Here is a 21,736-nt window from a genome sequence, read left to right as displayed (position 1 = left end):
AGTGACTTTGGCTGGTCGATTTTTTTTTAAAAAAAAGTTCTTGCAGATCTGCACGATTACGAGAACATGAAATATGTACCTTTATATATATATATTGCCGATTCCTTATAAAGGAAACGAGGAAGGGGGGGAACCCTTAAGCCTAACTAAACTCCCATTCAACGGGATTTATTTAGTCGTCGGAAAGATAAATCAGCGGGCAAATTTACAGCCATTTAAAGTACCTTGACTTTATAATAGAACCTTCATTTAATGTTGCTCTTTTTCTCCCCCGCAATCTTCTGATCTCTCTTCTCCGCGCGCCCTCCTCCTCCCCCCGCCCCGCCCCTTCCAGCACACACTTCCATGACGCGCATGCAAAGCGGGCAGACCGGAATGCCCGTCCATTGGCCAATAGCAGCGGCCTCGGAAGAGAGCGCGACCAATCCGAGAGCTCGGCTGGCAGGTGCCTGCGAGGTTATCAGCGCATCTTGTCCCGACTCCGGGACTCCAAGCGCTCGAGTCCATTTCACCGGGAGGGAAAACTCCTTGCTTTGGGAAGAACGAAATAAAAAAGCATTTATTTGATTTTTTTGGAAGGGGGGGAGGGGAAAAGAAAAAAAGAGGAAAATATAAATATATACATATATATATACTCCAGCACCAATTCCCGATCTTCGAGAGGACTTCCAAATTTGGGAGAATTCCCCCCACCCCAAAAAAAGTTATTTCCTAAAATTAAAAGCTTGCAAAGAAGAAAACTGAGCCGCCGAGATTGGCGTTGTCGTGGCTGGTTTTTCCACCGAGGCTTTGCGGCCGACCCGCCTTCCTTCTCCCTCCCCTTCTCGGCCGGAGAACTTCCCGCCGGGAGTTGCTGCGGCTGAAGCCGCCCTCCAGCGAAGGACCCGCGGCCGCCGAGCGCTCCCGCCGGCGCTTAGGAGAACCGGAGCAAAACTTTGCAGCGGCCTTGCGGGCGAATTCCCGCCAAAAACAGGAACGGAGGAGGAGGAGGAGAAGGCGAAGTCTGGTTTCTGTGGCTCCCTGGGAGTCGGCGAGCCGCCGGCGGCGGACTCCTGCCCGGCCCTCGGGGCTGCCTTCCCCGCTCCCGCTCGGCCTCGCCCGCCCCTTGATGCCCGCCAATGTTAGCCGTGGGGCAGATGGAGGCTAACCGCCCGCCGGGCGCCTTCGTGCTGAGCAGCGCCCCGCTGGCGGCGCTGCACAACATGGCCGAGATGAAGACGTCGCTCTTCCCCTACGCCCTGCAGAGCCCGGCCGGCTTCAAGGCGCCCTCGCTGGGCGGACTCAACGCGCAGATCCCGCTGGGGACCCCGCACGGCATCAGCGACATCCTGGGCAGGCCCGTGGCCGCCGCCGCCGCCGCCAGCAGCCTCCTCACGGGCCTGCCTCGCCTCAACGGGCTGGCCGGGGCCGCCGCGGCCGGGATGTACTTCAACCCGGCGGCCGTGTCCCGCTACCCGAAGCCCCTGGCCGAGCTGCCCGGCAGGCCGCCCATCTTCTGGCCCGGAGTCATGCAGGGGGCGCCCTGGAGGGACCCCCGGCTCGCCTGTCCCGGTAAGAAGGCGGGGGGGGGCGAGGAGCCGGGTCTGGGAGGGAGGAGGGGAGGATCTCTGCAAAAAAAAAGGAGATTCCTTTTAAAATTCCCCAGTCAAAATTAGAGGTGCCAGTGCCCGTCCCATCAAGCCCTGCGCTCATTAGGAGAGACCGGGTGGAACAGCACTCTGCACATGCTCGAAGGCGCCTCTATCGCTTCGCAAGTTGCACGGCTGGGTTCTAGGTAACAGGTGCTAGGGCTCATTCCCGGGAAACAAGGCGAGCAAACAGGTCCAGATGGATTGGTTTGGTGAGCCCTAGGCGGATGGGCAAGGCGAGGTGTGCTGGGGGTTGGGGGGTCCTTCTTTTCTGCCCGAGCAGCGGCTCCAGGGCTCGGGTCCCAGATAAAGAGGCAGCGCGTTTCGCTTAGGGAAAGGGGGTGGCCCTTTGAAAGAGAGCGAGCCAGCGCCGTGATCTGCAACCTCAGAAAAGGACGCTTCCAGTTGGCTGCTGTTTTGATGTCTGGAAATGAAGGCGACAAGAATCGGTTTCCTGAAGGCCAGCTGAAACTAGCTAGGTCGCCTTCGGGAAACTGATGGAGCAGCTCGAGGGTCTTGCGCGGCCCCGATCGCGCCTCCACAACGAGCCGCTGGTTTTTGTTTTGTTTTAAACTCTCCCTTGACGTTGCATCTCCTGCAGGCTAGCTGGTGGCAAAGTTTTCCTGCTGGCGGGCCCGAGCTCTGCGGCTGCTCTCGGGAAAGGGCGGGTTGGATTTGCGACGGCATTTCAGGTTGCTAGTCCTCATGAGATCCGCCGAGGAAGTTTCTGCCCGGCGCGCACAAAAGGCTTTAGGGTCCAGGAGTTGTTGTTTTTCCTCGGCGCTTGACGGGGCTCTTTCTCTCTCTCCGCTCCCTCGTCCCTCTCTCCAGCCCAGGCTGGGATGGTTTTGGACAAGGACGGCAAGAAGAAACACTCGCGGCCGACTTTCTCAGGGCAGCAAATCTTCGCTTTGGAGAAAACCTTCGAGCAAACCAAGTACTTGGCCGGACCCGAGAGAGCCCGCCTCGCTTACTCGCTGGGAATGACGGAGAGTCAAGTCAAGGTAAGGAGCCCTCCGTTGCCGGTCTCCTCGACTGTCAGCAGCATCTCGGGCGCCCGAGGCTCCGGTGGCAAAAAAACATATTTGCTGTGCAATGTTAAGCAGGTCTGCTCAGAAGTGTGACCCTTTTCCCTTGGCACTTTTACTCCCAGGCAAGCAGGAATACAAACAAACAGTCCTGTACTGTATTCAACTCTTTCCCCTCAGAATAAGTCCCTCAGAACTCAAAGTGGGTAGGCTTACTTCTGAGTAGGCACTTATAAGGTTGCACTGGGAAGAGTGCTGGCACCAAAGGAGAGCTGGTTTCAGAGGGACTAGCACTCCCAGTCTGCGGCAAGTTTACTTAGAAGTAAATTCCTCCCAGTTCAGTGGGGCTTCACTCCCCAGCAAAGTGGCTGTGCCTCTATGTGCCTTCTCTTGGAGGTAAATAAATGAATTAAGAATATGTGAGGTTAAGAACTGAAGTGCTAAGAAACAGCCCAAGTGCTAAGAAACAGCCTATTAGCCTTGTCGAGCCCGCTAAAGCTTGTTTCATTTTTTCTAACCGCAAGATGTCACACAGCTTTGCTGTTTACTGTATCTGATAGACTTAGTGTCTTCCCTCTACCAAAATAAAAATCTTAATAATTCTAATTATTTTTAAAAGTCATAATTAAGATACCGTAAGCCCAAAGACACTGAATTTAAACCTTGTGGCTCCTCAGCCCTGAGCAGGTTCGCTTACAAATAAACTGGCATCAGCCGATCTGCGTCCTCTTAAGTGATCTTCTGGAGTTATTCCGAAGGTCAGAGAGATGAGCAAGCTTATCCCAAATATGGCAGGAAATGCCACTATTCAATCCGTTTCCTTCCTAGAAAGAATGTATAAGGTTGCACCAAAAATTAATTTATTAAAGTTGTGGACAGATTATAAAATGTGTTTGCAAGGGATGGGGGGGTGTTTTCTGCCATCTTGTTGTTTCCCCCCTTTAAAAAGGCAATACACTTTAAAAGCATAAGTTGTTTTTAATGTAGAGTTGAAACAATATTTGTAGCCAAGGCATTTCTTGCTCTTTAACACACACACACCGCCACTTTCCTCATCATTAGTTGAAATCTGATTTGATCATAATAGAGTGACTTTTGAATGAGAAAGTGAACTCAGCCTGGCTTACTTCTGAGTAAACACGTGTAGGACTGCACTGCAAAATTGTTTAACATGGGGTGGATCATTCTTTGGTCAGTGGGGGGGGCTTACAAACTCGTGATCTTATCAGTTTATGGAAAATGTGGGATTTTTAAAAAAGATTATCAGCAGATAGTTTTCTGATTTTATCACAAGGAATTCTGCATTTGGATTGAGAGGCAATTTCAGTTTTTAAAAGTTCACTGCATTCAGTGGATCTTCCTCTTTTAGGATTGCCATTTTAGTTCCCATCATGGCTTCCAATGGGGTCCCTGTGTCTTATTTGAGCGGTTCATTTGTCAGCACTCAGTTTCCCGTGAAATAACATCCTCAGATGCTGGTTTTCCTACTGTTCTCGAAGGCCAGTAATAAAACCTCAATGTAACCAGACAAATGTCTCCTATCAAGACCCCCAGCGCTTTTATGAGGCCTAAAAATTGGCTTTCTATACCATATTTCTGTACAGTTGAAGCTGGAACATGATGCACGTTTACTCTTCAGTGGGTTTTGCAGGATTTGATCAACTTTCCCACAAGTAATATTTTCTCTCTTTTTCATGCAAAAGTGGCTAGATTTAAATGCCACTCAAAAATTTCTGGATTCAGGAGAGAGTCACAGCTTCCTTGTTAAGGCTTGATTTGGCTTACATGAAAGTAAGCCTTTTGGGGGTTTGGTGTCATTTACATCCCAGTATGTACGAAGGGAATGAAATCAGCTACCCTAACAGCACAATCCACTGTACTAAGCAATAAGTCCCATTGAGTTCAGTGGGGTTTGCTTTTAGATAAGCAGGGAGGAGGCAGCTATCAAAAGGACATTGAGCATTACCGGTAACTTAGCTCAGAGCCTGACTTAAAGAGAACCAGCTTGAAAGCCACCTGCCGCTGAAGTTGAGGTCTGGGATGAGAAATACAGGGGTGTGAATTAGGACTGGGGATGCTTTTGGGGCAGGGATTCAATAGGATGCAAAGTGATGGGATAGCATAAGATGCGGATGAGGACAGGATTCCGGAGATCTGTGTCTTTGGGAATGGTTAGCTACCAAGGTGGCTAGTGTGTGTACGTGTTCCCTGGTCTGCAGATGTGGATTGTGAGCTTGGTGGGGGGCGTTGAGCTGCATGCAGATAAAGAATATAGGATGGGTATAGATGCCTGCATGTGCCTTCCTTTGGCCAAGCCAGAACAGAGTCTAACGAAATTGCCTACATTCAGCCAATATTTATTTACAGGATTTTTTGCCCTCTATTCCACCAAAAAAGCAAACAAACCCCCAACCCAAATCAGTACTAAGTGGATTGCAACCCATAGGCTATCGAAAAGGCCGTGATGGAAAAGGAAAATAAGACTGAGTGGGAGTAGGGGAAAAGCAAGCTTCAGCACTAGTTCCGAGTTCCAAAGTTTGTACAGTTCTTTCTGGCAGGGAGAAAGGAAACCCCGCTCCCTGCAGCTGCTCCTCTTCTGGCCGACAGATGGGGCCACCATGCTCTTCCCTTCCCCAATGCAAGTGGGTTGGGATTCTAAGATTTTAGGAGTGAACGGGACATCTGGGTGGTCAAGGAATTGCCCTCCAGGTTTCCTGGAAGTAAGCACATCCCTGTGAAAAGTCATCTGGGAGTGACGGGGTTTACTTCCAAGTAGACGTGGTTTGGCTTCCTAAGCAAGTACTTCGTTAGTAATTCTTCCCTGTTCCAATGTGTTTACTCTCACAACATGTTTGGTTCATTTTGTTCAGGAAGCCCAGAGTACATTCTAAATAAGAAGGTGATGAGATGGTAGGATAAGGGCTTTGCAGAATTTCATCCCAAGCACATGAAGGTGGGAAGAAGCTCCATTTCAATGAAAATATCTTGTGTACACTCACATTACTTTGACAAGCAGTTTACATGAAACTTTAGGGCTTCCTTTTGTAAAGTTCTGCTGATGAGCAACTGATTTATAGCCAAGGAGTGACTTCCCCAGTAACCCTTCCTGCTTTGCCCAACCATGATTACTTCAATGGTTATTATTAGTATTACTATTACATTTATATCTCACTTTTCCTCCCAACAAGCCCGAGGTGGCCTATATGCTCCCCCTATTTTATCCTCAAGATAATCCTGTGAGGTAGATTAGGATGAGAAAGTGTGACTGGTCAAGTAGGGGATCTGAATCTTGGTCTCCCAGATCCCATATGATTTATTATTATCCCATAGCCTTAATTATGTTTCTCTTCCCCCCCTCCCTGCCAGGAAATCACAACTCTTTTCTGCCACCCTGACCTACTCCCAGCCAAGGTTTCAGGTTAAAGTGGGGTTTGTAATTCAATTTAAGTGACTATATAAACACAAAGGATTCACCCTGTTTTGTATAAGCCAAGGGCAATTACTCTTTAAGCATCAGCATGGCCCAAGTGTCCCCACTTGGGGGGCACTGTGCATTCTGAAGATTTATTTGATGGCGTTTATATTCCACCTTTTTCTCTAAGGAGTCCCAAGCCCCCACCCTTATGCTCATAGCTGTCAACGTTTCCCTTTTTTAAAGAGAAATTCCCTTATTCCGAATAGGATTCCTCGCAAGAAAAGGGAAAAGTTGACAGCCATGCCTATGCTTCTTCCCTTCATTCAATCCCCACAACAATCCTGCGAGGCAGTGACTGGCCCAAGCTCGCCCAGTGAATTTAAATTCTGGTGGGGATTTTGAACCCTGGTCTCTCAGGTCCTAGTCCGATACTCTAACCCCTGCGCCGCACTGCAGGGTACCAGCGCGTGGTAGTCACCCCGATTGTTTCTCTTGCGGATCGGGGTCGGGTTGTTGTTGTTTTAAACCTTTGTGACTTGCGCCCTGGAGAGACGCGTGACCAAAGACGTGCGTGTGTTTTTTGTCTTCCCCTCTTTCTGTCTCTTTCTCTCCCTCTCTCCGCCGGCTCCGCGTCGCAGGTGTGGTTCCAGAACCGGAGGACGAAGTGGCGGAAGCGGCATGCGGCCGAGATGGCGTCGGCCAAGAAGAAGCACGACTCGGAGACGGAGAAGCTGAAGGAGAGCTCGGAGAACGAGGACGACGACGAGTACAACAAGCCTCTCGACCCCAACTCGGACGACGAGAAGATCACGCGGCTCCTCAAGAAGCACAAGGCGGCCGCTGCAGCCGCCGCCGCCGCCGCGGTGTCGTCGGGCCCGCTGGCCCTGCTCAGCCCCTGCAGCAACGCCTCGGAGCCGTCGTGACTGCGGCCGTGCCTTGCCTCGCCCTCGCCCGCCCCGCCGCCCCCTCTCGCCTGCCCGACCCTCCCGTCCTCTCCGGCCAAGCAGGGTAGCCGCCGACGCCGCCAGCCCCAGACAGCCTCGGGACTGGCCGCCGCGACGTCTTGTACAGCCCGCCACGTATGGGGGGGAATAACGTGTGTGTATATATATTTCGGACAGAATTAAGTTATGGGAACCAAGGAGCAGCGCCCCTTTGCTCTCCGACGGGGCGCACTCTCCAAACGCACAGCCGCGTCGCTCGCACAGGAAGGAAGGAAACCAAACACACACACACAAAAACCGCAAGAAAAGCTTTCCAACTTTTATGGGTAACTCGACCCTGGTTTATTTTCCATTTCCAACCCACCCACCCCCTCTTTTACCCCCATTCTGCATTTGGAAACAAAACAGCCGCCATGATGCCCAACCGACCCCCTATTCCGATTAGCGTAAAAATGGAAACTGCTGAGAGCAAATGGACTTTGGGGAAGGGGCAGCCAAATCATCTGACCTTAAAAGCAGGCGCCCCTGGAAAATGTAGCTCCATCCAAATAGAAAAAGACTTTGCTGCTCAGTTCAGCTGCGATCCTCAGCCTGCTTACTAGGAGGTAAGTCCCATTGAACTCAGTAGGGCTTACTTTTGAGTAAACGTTGTTATGCGGAGCGATTCTCTTCAACGGCAAGCCTAAGCGCACACATACGAGGGAGGAAGCCCCATTGAACTCAATAGGACTTTACTCCTCAGGATCGTGCTGTAAAGGTTGCATGCAATTTTATGCAAACTGACTCTGGAGTAAGGGCCCCTGAATAGGATCTAGTTCTGAGCAACTTGTATGGGATTGCACTGTTATTTTGGAGTTAATGTGTTTAGGATTGTGCTGCTAAAGTGCTTAGGATTGGGTTATCTCCTGATGCAGCTTTCTTACTTGACAGTCATCCCCCCCGGGGGGCTTACTTCTGAGTAAAAATGGCTAAGATTGGGTGGAGCTGTGCATGAAGAACAGGCATATTTCCTTTAAAGTAGGTTCCATTGAGTTGAGTGGGATTCATTCTGTAGTAACCATGCTTAGGGTGGCAGCTTTAGTTTTCCGTGGAGCTTAGTTCCCAGTCACATCCCTATCCTACGCACACTTGGAAATACAATTTCATTTTAAATCAGAGGAACTGACTGGGAAATAAATGAGCTTCTGATGGGGTGGAATTATTTGTACTCAGGATGGCTGCCTTTTTGTTGTTGTTAATACTTGCCACCCACAGCAACCCCCTTCTGTGGTAGCTCTCCTGCTCCTAACAATCAAGATTTTGTTACTGTTTTGTATATGGGTCCCCGATTCCAACTCAGCCACTTTGTATATAGGAAATTGCAGATTTTTTTGTGATGTATATTTCTAGTGTAAAAAAAAAAAGCGGTTTTCTCGCCTATTTTGTTTTGGGGTTTGGATGCTTTCGTTTATCTTCCCTTTCCTTTGAATTTCTTTTTTTCTTTTCTAAAGAGAATAAGGGAGAAAGAACTGCATTACTTGATTTTCGGTTGGCTCCAAACTCTTACAGTTGGAAAGACTTTGTATAAATCAATAAATTATTTAACAAGCTTCTTCTCTGGACAATTTCAGCCTTTGGGTGTGGTGGTATAACAACTTCCTTGGAGTTTTCTCTCTCTCTCTCTGTCCTCTTGTTTGGAACTAGTATATTCTTCACTTATTGTTTTATTAAGAGTTTTTTAAAAATCTGGTCAGTTTCTATGTATGTATTCTACACAAGCAGAACCATACAGGTACTTGACTTAGTAAAGGGCACTACCCCATAACAGAAGTCGGTTGCAAAAACTAGAATACTATTTCCACTCCTGGACTGATTTGAATAGGCAACAATTCAGAAGCAACTCCCACTGATTTTCAGTGGCACATATTTCCAAGTCAGGCTGAGATACTGATTTATTTATAATTCACGGGAGTTTCACGATTGACTTCAGTGGGAACTGGATTGCATCCCAGGCACAGTTGTAATCTGCATGTTAAGTGGCGTTTGGTAGGCCTAAAAATATATAATAAAAATGCTTTTCTGGGAGCAAGATTGCAAAGGCATTGCTTTGCTACGGAAGGAAACATTTCCAGGCCAGAAAGGGACGGGTAATAATTTCAGGGCTAGCAACTTTCTACCAGGGCCTTTCACAGCTGTAGTGATAAGCAGAGATGCAGTCTCACTTCAGATGCTGGAAAAAGCTTTGCCCATTGATAACAGCTTCAGTCTCTTAACTATCTGGTACAACAGGTGATGCTTCTATTGCACCATTCGTATTTTTTCTTAAAGCCACAATGTCTTAAGCGATTTGCTCTCAGGAAGTATTGTCTGTCAGTGTGGTGCCCTGGTTCAGAAGCTTCCTCTATGGAACTGAGTCACACAGCAACACAATCCATGTAGGGATTTCAGAAAGCCTGAGCTAGATTGCAGTAGATTATTCTCCCAAGTCTGTATTGGCCTGCTGAAAAAAAGCTTCCTCTGTTGAATATCTGTGTGTTTTGCAGCTGTTAAAGACACAAGAGCCATTAAAAAAGGTAGCCCCCCTCCACTTGGTTCTTTAAATCAAATTTGAATACCTAAATGTGGTTGGGGGTACCCAGCACCCCACTTTTGGCAGGGGGTGCACCGGTAGTAGGAAACAACTAAAATTGCAGGGATCTGCAAATAGCTGCTGAAGGAAAGGGCATTTGCAGAAATGACTTGTAAATTGCACCCATTACTCTGATGGCACCTCAGCTTCTGCCTTGCACAACTGCAGTTCACAAGTGAAACTTGCCATGCTGTAAAGGTTGCTGCCATTGGTTCTTCCAGCTAGTGTGCAAGGCCATATGGAGAAAGTGTGCAGCTCTGTGACAATCATACAGGGCTTCCAGTCAAATGGAAAACACAAGCAAGTGGCCAAAAGTGGTTGAAATGTGAATGTGAACTGCTCTTTTTGCAGTGCTTCCGGCCAGATTTGATGCAGTTGCTTGTAAATGTAAAGGTCAATACAGTGGTACCTCGGGTTAAATATGCTTCAGGTTACATAGGCTTCAGGTTACAGACTCCGCTAACCCAGAAATAGTACCTCGGGTTAAGAACTTTGCTTCAGGATGAGAACAGAAATTGTGCTCCTGCGGCGCGGCAGCAGCAGGAGGCCCCATTAGCTAAAGTGGTGCTTCAGGTTAAGAACAGTTTCAGGTTAAGAATGGACCTTCGGAATGAATTAAGTACGTAACCAGAGGTACCACTGTACTTTGTACAGGCGCATAAATAGCACAGGAGAAGCAAAGCTAAAAGATGGTTTAAATCTGCATTCCTACGCTTACTTACTCGGGAGTAGGTTTCACTGAACTCAATGGGGCTTCTTCTCGAGCAGACATGCACAGGAGTACAGAACCTTTATGGAAAGATCCAGGGTCTCAGCTTGTTTAGAAAGGCCTGAAGTTGCTCTGAAGGGCAGGAAGAGGTTAGTTCTGCTTTGGCAACTCAGAAAATAAAGTTTGGCCTTTCATTGTGAATGAACCTAAGTTCCAAGTGAGCATATTATAGAGTTGGAGTGTGAGGCTGGCAGGGCTGTCCATTCATTTATTTTAGGGAAGCAGGAATGGTCCAGAACCACTTGAGGGTGTGGCGCACAATCTCAGTGATGGTGCCCACTAATAATAATCTAAATACATAACAGCGTGTTGCTCCTTTCCCCAATTCTGTTGCCTGAGTCTGCCATCTCGCCCTTCCTGCAGGAAGAGGATGCAGAACAAGATATTTTGGCAAAGTCAAACCCTGCCCTTCAACATGTTCAAAATTGCAAATGCAAAAATGCAGCCTATTTTAAGAGTTATATTTTTACACCTCAGGATCGCTATAGTGTAATGTTATCAACCCAAGATGATCATCCACTTTTTTCAAAGCAGGGAAATTTGTTCCTTTGGCCTATGTTTTGCAGACATAAGCACCTGTGAATATAATTTCACTTTATTTGTTTTGGAAATTTTCATACCGCCGGGCAATCTTATTCTGGTGGCTTACAAAAAAAGAAACAAAAAAGGAATAAAACAATTTAAAATAGGCAAGCAAAAGTAAAAATACTCAAAAGTAGCATAAATCAGTCTGCAGGTTTGTGGAAATAAAAAGCTATTTGCCTGGAACCAAAAAGCTTGCCAAGTACGGCTCTTTCCCAGGTGAATGTTTCTGGGGAAAGAATTCCACATCTGGGGAGCCACCACTCAGAAGACCCTCTCTCTGGTAGTCACTCACCTCTGATAGTGGAGGCACCACAAAGACCCACTACTAAAGGCCTTAATATATTGGTAGGTGCATAAGATAGTACCTTGGTTCTAAGCTATGAAGGTCAAAAGCAGCATTTTGAATTGCTTGCAGTCTGAAGCATGGATCTTTCTCTCTCTCTCTGTGTGTGTGTGTTTGTCCCTCCCTTTAATGGCACCCCTACCAGTTGGTTGTGTTCTGCCCATCATAATAAACGATAGTAATAATAATAGTTATTCTCAAGACTAGGCCAAGCCCCACAAAGTACTCCTCCAAGCCAGCTACTCTGAGATGTCTATAACAGGGAAGGCTTTGCTGGAAGCCAGCCCGAAGTTTTCAACTAAAAGGTGGCCGTTTACCCTGAACACTCCTAGCTAAAATGTGGCCCTAAATTCTTAAGGAAAATGGAAATGCCTGCCCCTTTGTTCATGAGAGCTCTTTTGAGAATGGAGCCTCTGCATCCATTGAGGCTTTCTACAGCCAAGTTGTGAACCTCTTCAGGGTTGCAGGCATATAAATCAAGATTGCTTAACCCCAATGAGGCTTCCGTTAAGACCCTGTAACCAGCCTGTGATATATGAGAAGGAAGGGGACAGATAATGTATTTTCCTCCCTGTGCATATTTATGAGTGAGGTGCAGATTTCATCTGTGTTAGTGGCTATGAATATGGACTCAGGAAGTGGCCATTATCCTGGTTTCACTGACAAGGGTATGATTCTCTCGAAGTCAAACAGTGTCTCAGACAAAAGGATCAGCCTCCCTGCTTAAGATTTTATAAACAAGATGAATGCCCTCCAGAATATTCAAGTTATTTAACTGGAAGCCCTTTTGTAGCCCCAGAATTATGGAATAAGTAAACTGATAGAACTTTGTGAAATAAATCAGCACTGCACAGTGATCTGTGCATGATGTGCTGGTCACGCATTTCCATTCCTCATGCCCTTAATTCAGATGTGAAACCTCACACTGGCTAGAATATAAATTTTGATTTAAAACTGGTTCTCTTTCATTTTCCATCCCACTTTCACAATCTTCAGAAGTGATGTGTTCCAGACTTAATGCACGTTTACCTAGGAGTAAATCCCGCTGAGCTGAATGGTAAGGGGCATAGCTCAGTGATACAACCTCATATTTTGCATGCGAAAGGTACCAGGTTAAATTTCCCAGCAACTCCAGGTTGAGCCGGATGGGGGGGGGGAGGGACCCTGTCTGAAACTCTGACAACCTGCTGTCAGTCAGTGTAGTGTAGGCATATCAAACTAGATGAGCCAATGGACTGATTTTCCTGTGTTTCTATGGATAGGATGGAAGATGTTTTTCATGTAAACTGCAAAATTGGATTGCATGTAAAAGTATGTTTTAAACACCGGATCCTAGAGCTGATTCCAGGAATGAGAGATCAATCCTACAAAGACATTGCACCCCTGACCAGAAAATCCTTTCAACCCAAATGTCTCCAAACTGACGGTGGATGCTGGCCTGCTCCCCTGATGAACTGGGAACTGATGAAGTGGGAAATGCAGTCTGCACATGCTAAGAAACACTTTTATATCACCCTGTGCGCAATACTGAGACCTTGCAATAACAATATATATTCAGTCCTAGGGTCCCAAAGCACTGACAAAACAGTGGGTAACCTACAATATGAGAAAGACATTCCAATTTGGTTCCTAGGGTTGCTAGTAGTCCAGTGACAGGAGCTAGTCCGAAAAACGCTTAAGACTGATGTAAGACTATTGACTTCAGCAGCAAGAATGCAACAGAAACTTGTTGAATCAAGTTGTGGAACTGCACCTTTGGGGTCCTAAACCTAAATACTCTTACACACACCTGTATACAAATTAAATCTATGTACACAACCACTGACTTGCCTAAATGTGCTTATAGTGGGAACTTTCTTGTGAGTCCTCTTTAACTTAAACGGAGCTGACAATTGCAAGCATCTGGTTCCCCGGCCCATCCAAAGGAGAAATATATATGTATTGGAAGAACTACATATCCTTTGGAAGAGGGAGAGACGTCCACAGCTTTGGTTGCTGGAAATTCGACACTTGGTCAAAGCAGGAAACCAGACGACAGCCTGCAGTTTAAAACTCTGAATTGGATTTTGCTAAAATAAGACCTAAGGATCTCTTCCCTATGATGTTTCTGTAGTTACCTCCAAAGGGCTGGGAGCCGCTGCCCCTTCTGGAAAAGCCATGCTATTGGCGTTGGAGGCCGTGTGAACGAGCGAAAGGATTCCCCTACACCCAGGGCCAATGAGCAGGGGGGGGGGGGTTGGCGAGTCTTTTGGTTTGTCTCTCCCCTTCCCCTCCCGGCACAGTTGGAACAGGCCAACCGAGGCACACGGCTCAAATGGGTTGTTCCAAGTGGGGGAATTGGGGGTGGAAGAGGGAATGGAACGGTGGGAAGCAAAAAAAAAAAAAACACAAAAAACTTTCACCCGGACTCGAAAGCCTCAACCGGTTGCCCGGAGAGGATCGGCCGAGCCTCGGCTTGCCTACGGTGCAGGGAGGGGCACTTTCGCCAGCCTGACATAAGTGAAGGATGCTTCCCGCTCCGAAACATGACCATCCCCTTTTACGGTTCTGCTGTTAAAGCAGAAGGGAGGGACCCTAACTGAATGGTAGACTAGAGCCCACGCTTTTTGCCTGCGCGAGGTCCCAGGGCCAGCTCAGCACCTGAGATCTCCTCTCCAAAAGGGCTCAGGTGGCAGGTGAGGGGATGGGATGGGGGAAAGAGACCCTGCCGGACAAATGGTGTAATAAGGCACGTGAAAATGCTCTGGCACGGAAAAGCCGTGATGGTGGGGAAGCTGCACCTGTTGAGTGACTGCTGTGCCAGAAAACTTTTTTTTTAAAATGAAGGCAATGGGATTGCAATGTTTATTTAAAACATTTATACCTCATCTTTCAGTTTGCCAGGATGACTTCTAATAGCACAAGACCCAGTATTAGGACATCTATTCTTAAAACACGCAAAATAGAATGCAACTAGGGGATTTACAATCACATTTTTTCCAATTTTTTATTTTATTTTATTAAAGATGTTCTTGATTTACAAAAGTGTTTGCAATGAACTTTCGCAGCCCACAGCAGCCTAGTAGGGCCGTCCACTCAGCTCCTTCTAAGGAAAAATCACCTCTACCCGGGATTGCTGCATACACACATACCTTTAAAGCACATTCGAAACACAGCCTCACCCGCAAAGAATTCTGGGTACTGTAGTTCGCTTTTCTTAGAGTTACAGTTCCCAGCAGCCCTTTCCAAACTACAGCGCCCAGGGTTCTTTGGGAGGGAATAAGGGGGGCTTGAAATGCGCAGCGGCTTCGCAGCCAGCGTTTGCGCTGGGAGTTCATGTTTTTAAACGGGCGTGTAATTTAGGCGTTCGAAGCAAACCCTTAAAACCGGAGCTGCCAGACGAAGGAGGTGGATGTGAATTGGCTGCTCTCTGGCAGGTTCCCGGGCTGCACAGAATTCTTCGGCAGTCGTCCATTTTCTTCAGCTACAGGGCGCGCGAGCTAACTCCAGAATTACTTATTAGATTCAAGAGCCACAGAACAAGACAGGTGAGTCTGAGCTATATCATCCCTTTTCGTGAGCAAACCAAAACGTGGCGGGCAGCCTGTCCGGTTACGGAGGCTGGCTTGGGGCGAACTAATTCACGAGTTTTGAACGACAGTGATCTGTACCCAGTGTCTCGTACTGAGCAATAGCGCACTTAAAAAGCAGAAAGTAAGACTCTAGGGAGGATAGCGACTGGCCTCCTCCTCCTCCTCCATGTATTCAGGCTGCAATCCTGGGAGCAGGCCCCATTGAATTCAGCAAGGCTTGCTTCCCATTAGACGTGATTAGCATTGCGCGGGTGCTTTAGGAAGTCTCTGACTGAAGTAGAAATTAATGCCAGCATCGCAACCTTACAGTGCAAGCCTAAGTGGCTACTCAGAAGTAAGCCCTGCTGAGTTCAGTGGGATTCACTCCCAGGTAAGGAAATATAGGGTTGCAGTCTTAATTCCAGTTCAAATCAACGGATACCCTCATTACCTTGTGACTTTTGCATATCTGTCTGATAAATCTCCGGTAAATCCGGATCACAATTCGGAATCCTATTTTAACACACTTCACTGCACGCTTTCTAGAATGGCATGGGGCTGGGTTCCTAGCAAATGGGAAAGGCTCAGGCTATTACGATCTTGAACGGCGACCGGAAATGTACTTACTCGTGAGTAAGGTTCATGGATCTAATTATTAGCCGGGATCCGCAGTCGGATTCCGCCTATGCATTACGTGGACTTACGTTCCACTAAACTGAGTGGAACTTTCTCCCAAGCAAGGATGTATAGGATCGCAGCCTTTTTTGTTTCACTGCATTTGGGAAAGAGAAAGAGACATTTTTGCGTTCACACGTAACAAGTGGCTTTTGGTGCCATTGTCCCAAAAGTCCAGTCTTTGATAAAGCAACTGCTTCTTGAGTCTTGGATGCTCCGGATTGAACAGTTCCTTTGCGCTCTCCTCCCCTGACGAGCCTAAATGCAGCTGCTCTATGTTTCGCCAGCTCCTAGCGGGCAAGTTCGCAGGAGAAGGGCTGCTCATTCCTAGCCTGAATTGCATAAGCGGGGGTTTTAAAGAAAGAGACATAGAAAACTTTGTGCGAGGGTATAATTAATAATTTCCTACCCACACACCCTTTGGAAAACAACTGACCTGGAAATCAAATATGCCTGGTTTACACCGGGCTTACTCTGATTAAACAGATGGTTCGCACGTACACGGACTCTCGTTGATTCCGCCGGCTGTGATTACTTTCAGCTGAATGTGGAAACTGACATGGAGCGCAATATGGGCTAGATCCGGAGTCAGTTTGAACTCCGCTTCTGTTGAAATCAATGGAAGCCTTAACTCCCAGTTAGCTGGATTCAGTAGGACTGTCTTCTGAGTAGACACGGTTAGGTTTGCAGCCTGAACTCAGGTCCCACTGAAATATATTGGGAAACATTAGTCTGCTACTGATTTCAACGGGATTCCTCTGGAACCAACCCCGATATGTGCGAGTTTACTTAGGGTGTAAATGTTTTCAGTGGTCTTTCTACCCTAGCAAATGAAGGATTTAGGCTTCGCATATTAATTCATACCGCTTGCTTCCCCCACCCCTTGGTTGAAGGGAAGATGGAGCGACTTAGGAAATTTTGTGTGTGTGTGTTGGCTTAGCCCCAGTTCTTATAAAACGGTGAACTCCTTACTCGGGCGAAATCCCACGTAGATCCATAGTTGGCCTACCGCTCCCCTCCCCGCGTAAACGGTTCCGGAATAACAGAGGGGGAAGAGGGCAGTGGATTTATGAGGATGTTTTACATTCTCCCGGTGAACAGATCACGTAGGAAAAAGGAAAAAAACCGAGTGACAGGTTGCTCTTGAATATGCTCCGTTTTTGTTGTTTTTTAAGTTTATCTGCATTTGTTTTAAAAACGCGTGCCTCCGTCTGCTCGTGTGCAGCTAGTTTTCTAGGACCTGGAGTAGAGCGAAGTTCGTTTTGGATGGGAACGAGACTCAGAATAGTGGCCAAATCACACTTGTTGGCGCGCCTAGTGATGCGATCTGTGCAGTGGGGAGGAGAGGGGAGGGGCGGGACTCAATGGGCTGACCCTGATGTAAATTACCCAGTTACCTCTTGACACCCCACCCGCCGGTTTAACCGTTTGGAGGCATCCCACGAAAGAAGCACAATAGTGCCTTTTTCTCGCCGAGAGCCAGGATCGGGTCCTCTTAGGTGACGTTCTTCCTCCATCTGCGCCTCCCTTTGAGAGTTTCAACCCAGTTCCCTTAATTATAAAGACAGAGAAATGCTAGAACTCTTTCAGGAGCCTTCTCGGGACCCAGAGTTTTTTTTTTTTAAAAAAAAGTCTTTCCCCTGGGCTTCGACTCGACTGGACCTTCCTCAACGTCAGAGAATGTCCGCGATTTAATTGGTTGGAAGGGTTGGCCCCAATATCTTCCCAGAGAACTCGCTTCCCTCTGCCCAGCTGACTTGGCCTGAAGTCCAGGCGGCCGTGTATTGGGACCTGAAATTGGTTTTGCAGATGCAGCACGACGGGGTTTATCGATCTAGCCCCGATCGTAGGTCCACCTAGGTCCACCACTCTAACCATCACACCACACTATGCAAGGGCTGAGAATTAGCGCTCTCTCTCTCTCTCTCTATATATATATATATATTGCATCCCAACGAAGATCAAAGCAAGCTTCCCGCAGGCTTCGGATGACTCAACCAGCTGCTTTCTAGACACGTGGTCGTGCAAGAAAGAAACCAGGCACTTGATCTTATGATGCTCCGGTGACCCTAATTTAAGTGGGAAGCCGCTTGGGAATAGGAACGGGGAAGGGTTTTCTGCCGAGAACAGGATGATCTTAGAGACAGAGACTCTGCAGGTGCCCAGGAATTCCGCAGGATCCTCCTTATGACACGTAGGGATCTCACCCATTTTCTAAAGGAAGCGTTGTCCTGTAACCCTTCCCTAAAGCGGGGCGGGGGAGCAGCGAGGAGGGACCATGATTAAAACTGGCTTCTTCCTGTAACCTCTTAAAAGGACTGCCAGCTCTCCAAGCAAGTTTTGGAGCACATGCTAGGGATGTGTTCTCAGTAGGACGGACGGTGGGAAGAACTCCCCAATCAGAGATGCAGCTTTAAATAGCTTCCCTGCTCCCAGGGCATTTAATATGGGCATGATCTTGATGGGATAGCCCAAGCCCCTTAACTAAATGCTTATTAAGGACGCGGTTTTTTTCGTTTTTGTTTTGCTCTTCTCTCTCCCGAGGACCTTACGCGCGTCGACTGAGAAGTCTTATCGTGTTCCAAATTATTTCCGCGTAAAGGATTACGCTGCGCCCCCCCCCCCACTTAGGTTGACACCTTTCATAGGAGCCAACCACGAATCCCCGCAATAAAATATTTGAGCCCCCCCATTTTTTGATAGGCATTCCCTTTCAAATGCTGTGTGTACTTTGTCATGTGATAGATTGTGCGGTGCGAGGCTTATTTTATTCAAGTTGGCACCCCAGACACCTTGTTACCTCGGCTTCGAAGCTGGCGAAGGCGTGTCCCGTTGATGAACATCACTAGGGCCCGCAGCCCGTGTTGAAACTCGTTTACTCGGGAGTAAGTTTCATTGAGTTCCCTGGAGTTTGCGCCTAGATAAGTATTGCGCCTTATTTCCGTGCGTTTGGGTGTGAAAACAGCCTCCTCCAACCGGGTGTCCTCTATGCGTTTTGGGCTGCTCTCCTGACCACTGGACAAGCTGGCTGGGGAGTTTTAGTCGAAAATATCCGAAGGGCATATTTTGTTGTTTACACCAACAAAAAATAAATCTATCCCGATGGACAAATACTGGAAATAACTGCTTCCCCTTTCTCTTGGCCCCAAACAAGGGTCCTGCCGCAATACTTCGTCTGAATCTAACCTCTCTGGAACGTTTAAGTTTAGCCAGACAATCCGGTCTTGGCCCTGGAGCCCGTGGGGCGATGACCTGTGTTCAGAGTGTGTCTGAGCATGTGCAGAAGCCCATTCTCTCCCCTCGGCCATCGACACCCTTGGCGTTGGAGGTTGAGAGAGAGAGAAAGGCGCTTGGACCCCAGACGTTTGGAAACGCAGCTTTGCGCTCTCCCCGCTTTTCCTGAACCATTTCTCTTGCAATGCTAACGCCGATAGGAAGAGAGGCAAAACCCCAAGAGACACGCAGCAGTCTTCACCATGATCAGTTTTATTGCTTGAGAACCAGAATGCTCATTTCAAAGTGAACAGGCAAACATTACAAACTTTCTCCCAATCCCCGCGTAGTTTCTCTCCTCCAGCCTTACACGGGTATGTACGGATACCAGATTTTTTTTTTGGGGGGGGGGTGAGGGGAGAGCCTGTGCGCATCAGTGACAGTACCCAGCGATGGGGAAGTTTCTCTGATTTTATCGGGGAGGGTTCCTCCTCCTCCCTTGCTACGCGTGGGATTGATTTACACACCCCCGTCCCCAAGGAAGCCTCCCGCAGCTCCCGCCATTGCCCGGTCCCTGAACTCGGTAGTGTTCTAAATTAAATCAATAAAGCCCTCCGCTTGTGTTTCATCAACAGGCTCGCTAATCGCCTTTTAATGCTTTATGGGGAGAGGTGTGAGCTGAGAGAAATTGGGGGGGGGGAGTGCTGGGAAGAGCTCCAATCAGAGTGAAGATTTACAGACTCTTTGCCCCCCCCATCTCTCTCCTCCCCCCCCAATTTCCCCTCCTCCCTTAGCCATAATCAAAAATTGCTACCTGCCTCGGGGCTGAACTGCCTTTTTGGGAACCTTCTTCCTATCTTCAGCTAGAATACTTGGCACCAGAATTTGCTGCATAAATATGTGACTACAGTTGGCAGATGATGAGTGAGGTTTCTGGCTCTCTTTATATATAAGTACTGTATATATTCACACACACACTGGTGAAAGAAGCCCTTTGGTTGGGCTGGCAACTGGGGGAAGCTTGGAAGTGAGTCTCTCTGCTTAGCATTGGGCTGGGGGGGGGCAGGTATCCCAAAGGACGCCTCCAGGCTCCACCCCATGGTCCCATGGTCTGCAACTGTGAGTAAGTAGGCGTAGGCCTGCTGTAAGGCCTACTCACACTTACTTCCAAGTAAACACACTTAGGATCGGGGTGTCAAGTCTGCTTTCAGTTCAAAGTAAATGTGTTTCAGGATTGGGTATCAGCGGGGAGAGATGCATTTTTTCCCTCCACGTGGATCCTAACAACACACAGTTGTTTTTGGAAGTTAAAACCTACTTGGGGAAAACCCAGTGGGATTTACTGACCCTTGACTAGTCTGGGCTGGTGAGGGGAGGAGGGGGAGGAGGAAAGGCTATTTTGTAGCAGGAAAGACAAACGGTTTGTAATTATAAATTATTATTTCTATATCTGTGTATATATATCTCTATACACACTCACATACAAATATATAAATATATACACTTATAGAAAGCAGCTGCTGTTGTGTGATTCAAAAAACCATGGAACATGGCAGTATAGTAAATAACATGAGAAAACAAAACAAAAAAAGTCTATAAAAATGACCAGGACAGAACAAAAAACCCCACCCTGCGACCCTCCCCCCCCACTTCAAAAAATCACAGGGACCATAAATCTTGGTTAACATACAATAATAACACACCAGGACTTCTATACAAGGCAAATGTACAAAATCCCAACCTTGCTTTAAGCTAGAGAAGGGTGATGAAAATTGTTTGTTTTTAAATGTTGAATATTATATATATTATATATAATTTCACATTGACAGACTTTTTTAAAAAAGAAGGAAGCAGAGTGTAGTCTAAAACACAGTACATCGCGGCAAACTAGGTTTTTGTTTTTGTTTTGGCAACCAGATTGTGGCATAATATATGCATCTCCATATAAAAATAAAAAAACAAAACAAAATCCACAATTGATGTCACAGGAATATTTACCAGAGGGTGAGGTATGAGAGGTTTCTCTCTCTCTTTTTTACTTGGGGCTCTAAAGCCCAGACTCCAAAGAAAATAGTGTATGATCAACAGCCTAAAATAAAATAACAATAACAATAAAAACAATAACGTGGCACGCTGGACTCCGGAGGATGAATAGAGCTGTCACGGTATAAGCGATGGGATGCATCTCAAGTCCTTCCTCTTCCTCCTCACTACAAGGAACTTTCTCGAAAGATCTTCTCATTTCGGAGGCATCTTTTCCCTGTTTGCAGAATTGATTGGCAGCTGATTTTTTTCTCTCTATTTACTTTAACAGACTAAAAATTAAACAAGCAAATAAAATAAAAAAGGCCGCACCAAAAAATCTGGGGGCCGGAAGGGAGTAAATAATAATATTTTTTTTAAAAACCGCGAAAGCAAAGAGGGGAGAGAGGAAGGAGGTAAGGAAAAAAATCTAATGTGATATTTACCACCACTACATCACTGCACGACACAACACTTGTGCACATTGGCAATAGGTTTACCTGCCCCCGCGGCTATTCGGAAGGACAGGAACACGGGCTGGAAGGAGGGAGAGAAAAGAGAGGTTAGAAGGTGGAGCCCAAGCAGTCCTCGACGCCGCCTCCCGCCTCCCCGCGCCCCAAGCCAAGCAATAGGGCCTCCGTAGTCGCAGGCACCCCGGCTTCCTCCTCCCCGATTCCCTCCCGCTTTGCTTCTCCTGGGGAACACCGGCTGGGTCATCCTCCGCCTCCTGCAAGAGCCACGCGCGTCTTCCTTGGGCCCGCCCCGAGCTCGTGCGTCTTTTCCCGGGGAGTAACCACAGCGCCTTACGCGCACCAAAGCAAGAGTTGACGCCTGTTTGAAGCCGCGGGGTCCAGGCCCCGGCAGCGAATCCCGCTGCAACGCGTGAGGTTTGGGCTGCAGTCGAAATCAAGCAGCCCGTCCCGTCGAACGCAGGCTTACTTTAGAGTAGGATCGG

General features: G+C 47.6%; 2 protein-coding genes across 6 annotated transcripts in view; one reads left to right on the top strand and one right to left on the bottom strand.

The window, feature by feature from the left end:
- The first annotated feature begins 421 nt into the window (after positions 1-421).
- Positions 422-8,624, top strand: NKX6-2 (NK6 homeobox 2). 2 transcript variants are annotated; one of them, XM_082224867.1, is made up of 3 exons: positions 422-1,551; positions 2,465-2,632; positions 6,710-8,624. In XM_082224867.1, the coding sequence occupies exons 1-3, from the start codon at positions 1,119-1,121 to the stop codon at positions 7,081-7,083; spliced, it is 975 nt and encodes a 324-aa protein (XP_082080993.1). In that variant the 5' UTR covers positions 422-1,118; the 3' UTR covers positions 7,084-8,624. The 2 variants fall into 2 exon arrangements, with proteins under 2 accessions (XP_082080993.1, XP_082080994.1); XM_082224868.1 differs by having other exon boundaries at positions 434-1,551; positions 2,460-2,632; positions 6,710-7,089.
- A 10,392-nt stretch (positions 8,625-19,016) lies between these two features.
- The window catches only part of INPP5A (inositol polyphosphate-5-phosphatase A), a 235,039-nt gene continuing 232,319 nt past the window's right edge, over positions 19,017-21,736 (bottom strand). For 2 of the 4 annotated variants that reach the window (XM_082225339.1, XM_082225341.1), the window contains 2 exons: positions 21,282-21,318; positions 19,017-21,019 (listed from right to left, as the gene is read on the bottom strand). In XM_082225339.1, coding sequence (XP_082081465.1) covers positions 20,970-21,019; positions 21,282-21,318 — 87 coding nt within the window. In that variant the 3' untranslated portion in view covers positions 19,017-20,969. Of the gene's footprint in view, positions 21,020-21,227; positions 21,319-21,736 lie in introns of all 4 variants that reach the window. The other 2 variants (XM_082225340.1, XM_082225342.1) reach the window with 1 other exon arrangement.

Source organism: Podarcis vaucheri (assembly GCF_965113315.1).
Source record: "Podarcis vaucheri genome assembly, chromosome: 5".
Taxonomy (NCBI): Eukaryota; Metazoa; Chordata; class Lepidosauria; order Squamata; family Lacertidae; genus Podarcis; species Podarcis vaucheri.
The sequence above is the reverse complement of the archived record's forward strand: the minus strand, read 5'-3'. Positions and strand labels throughout refer to the sequence as shown.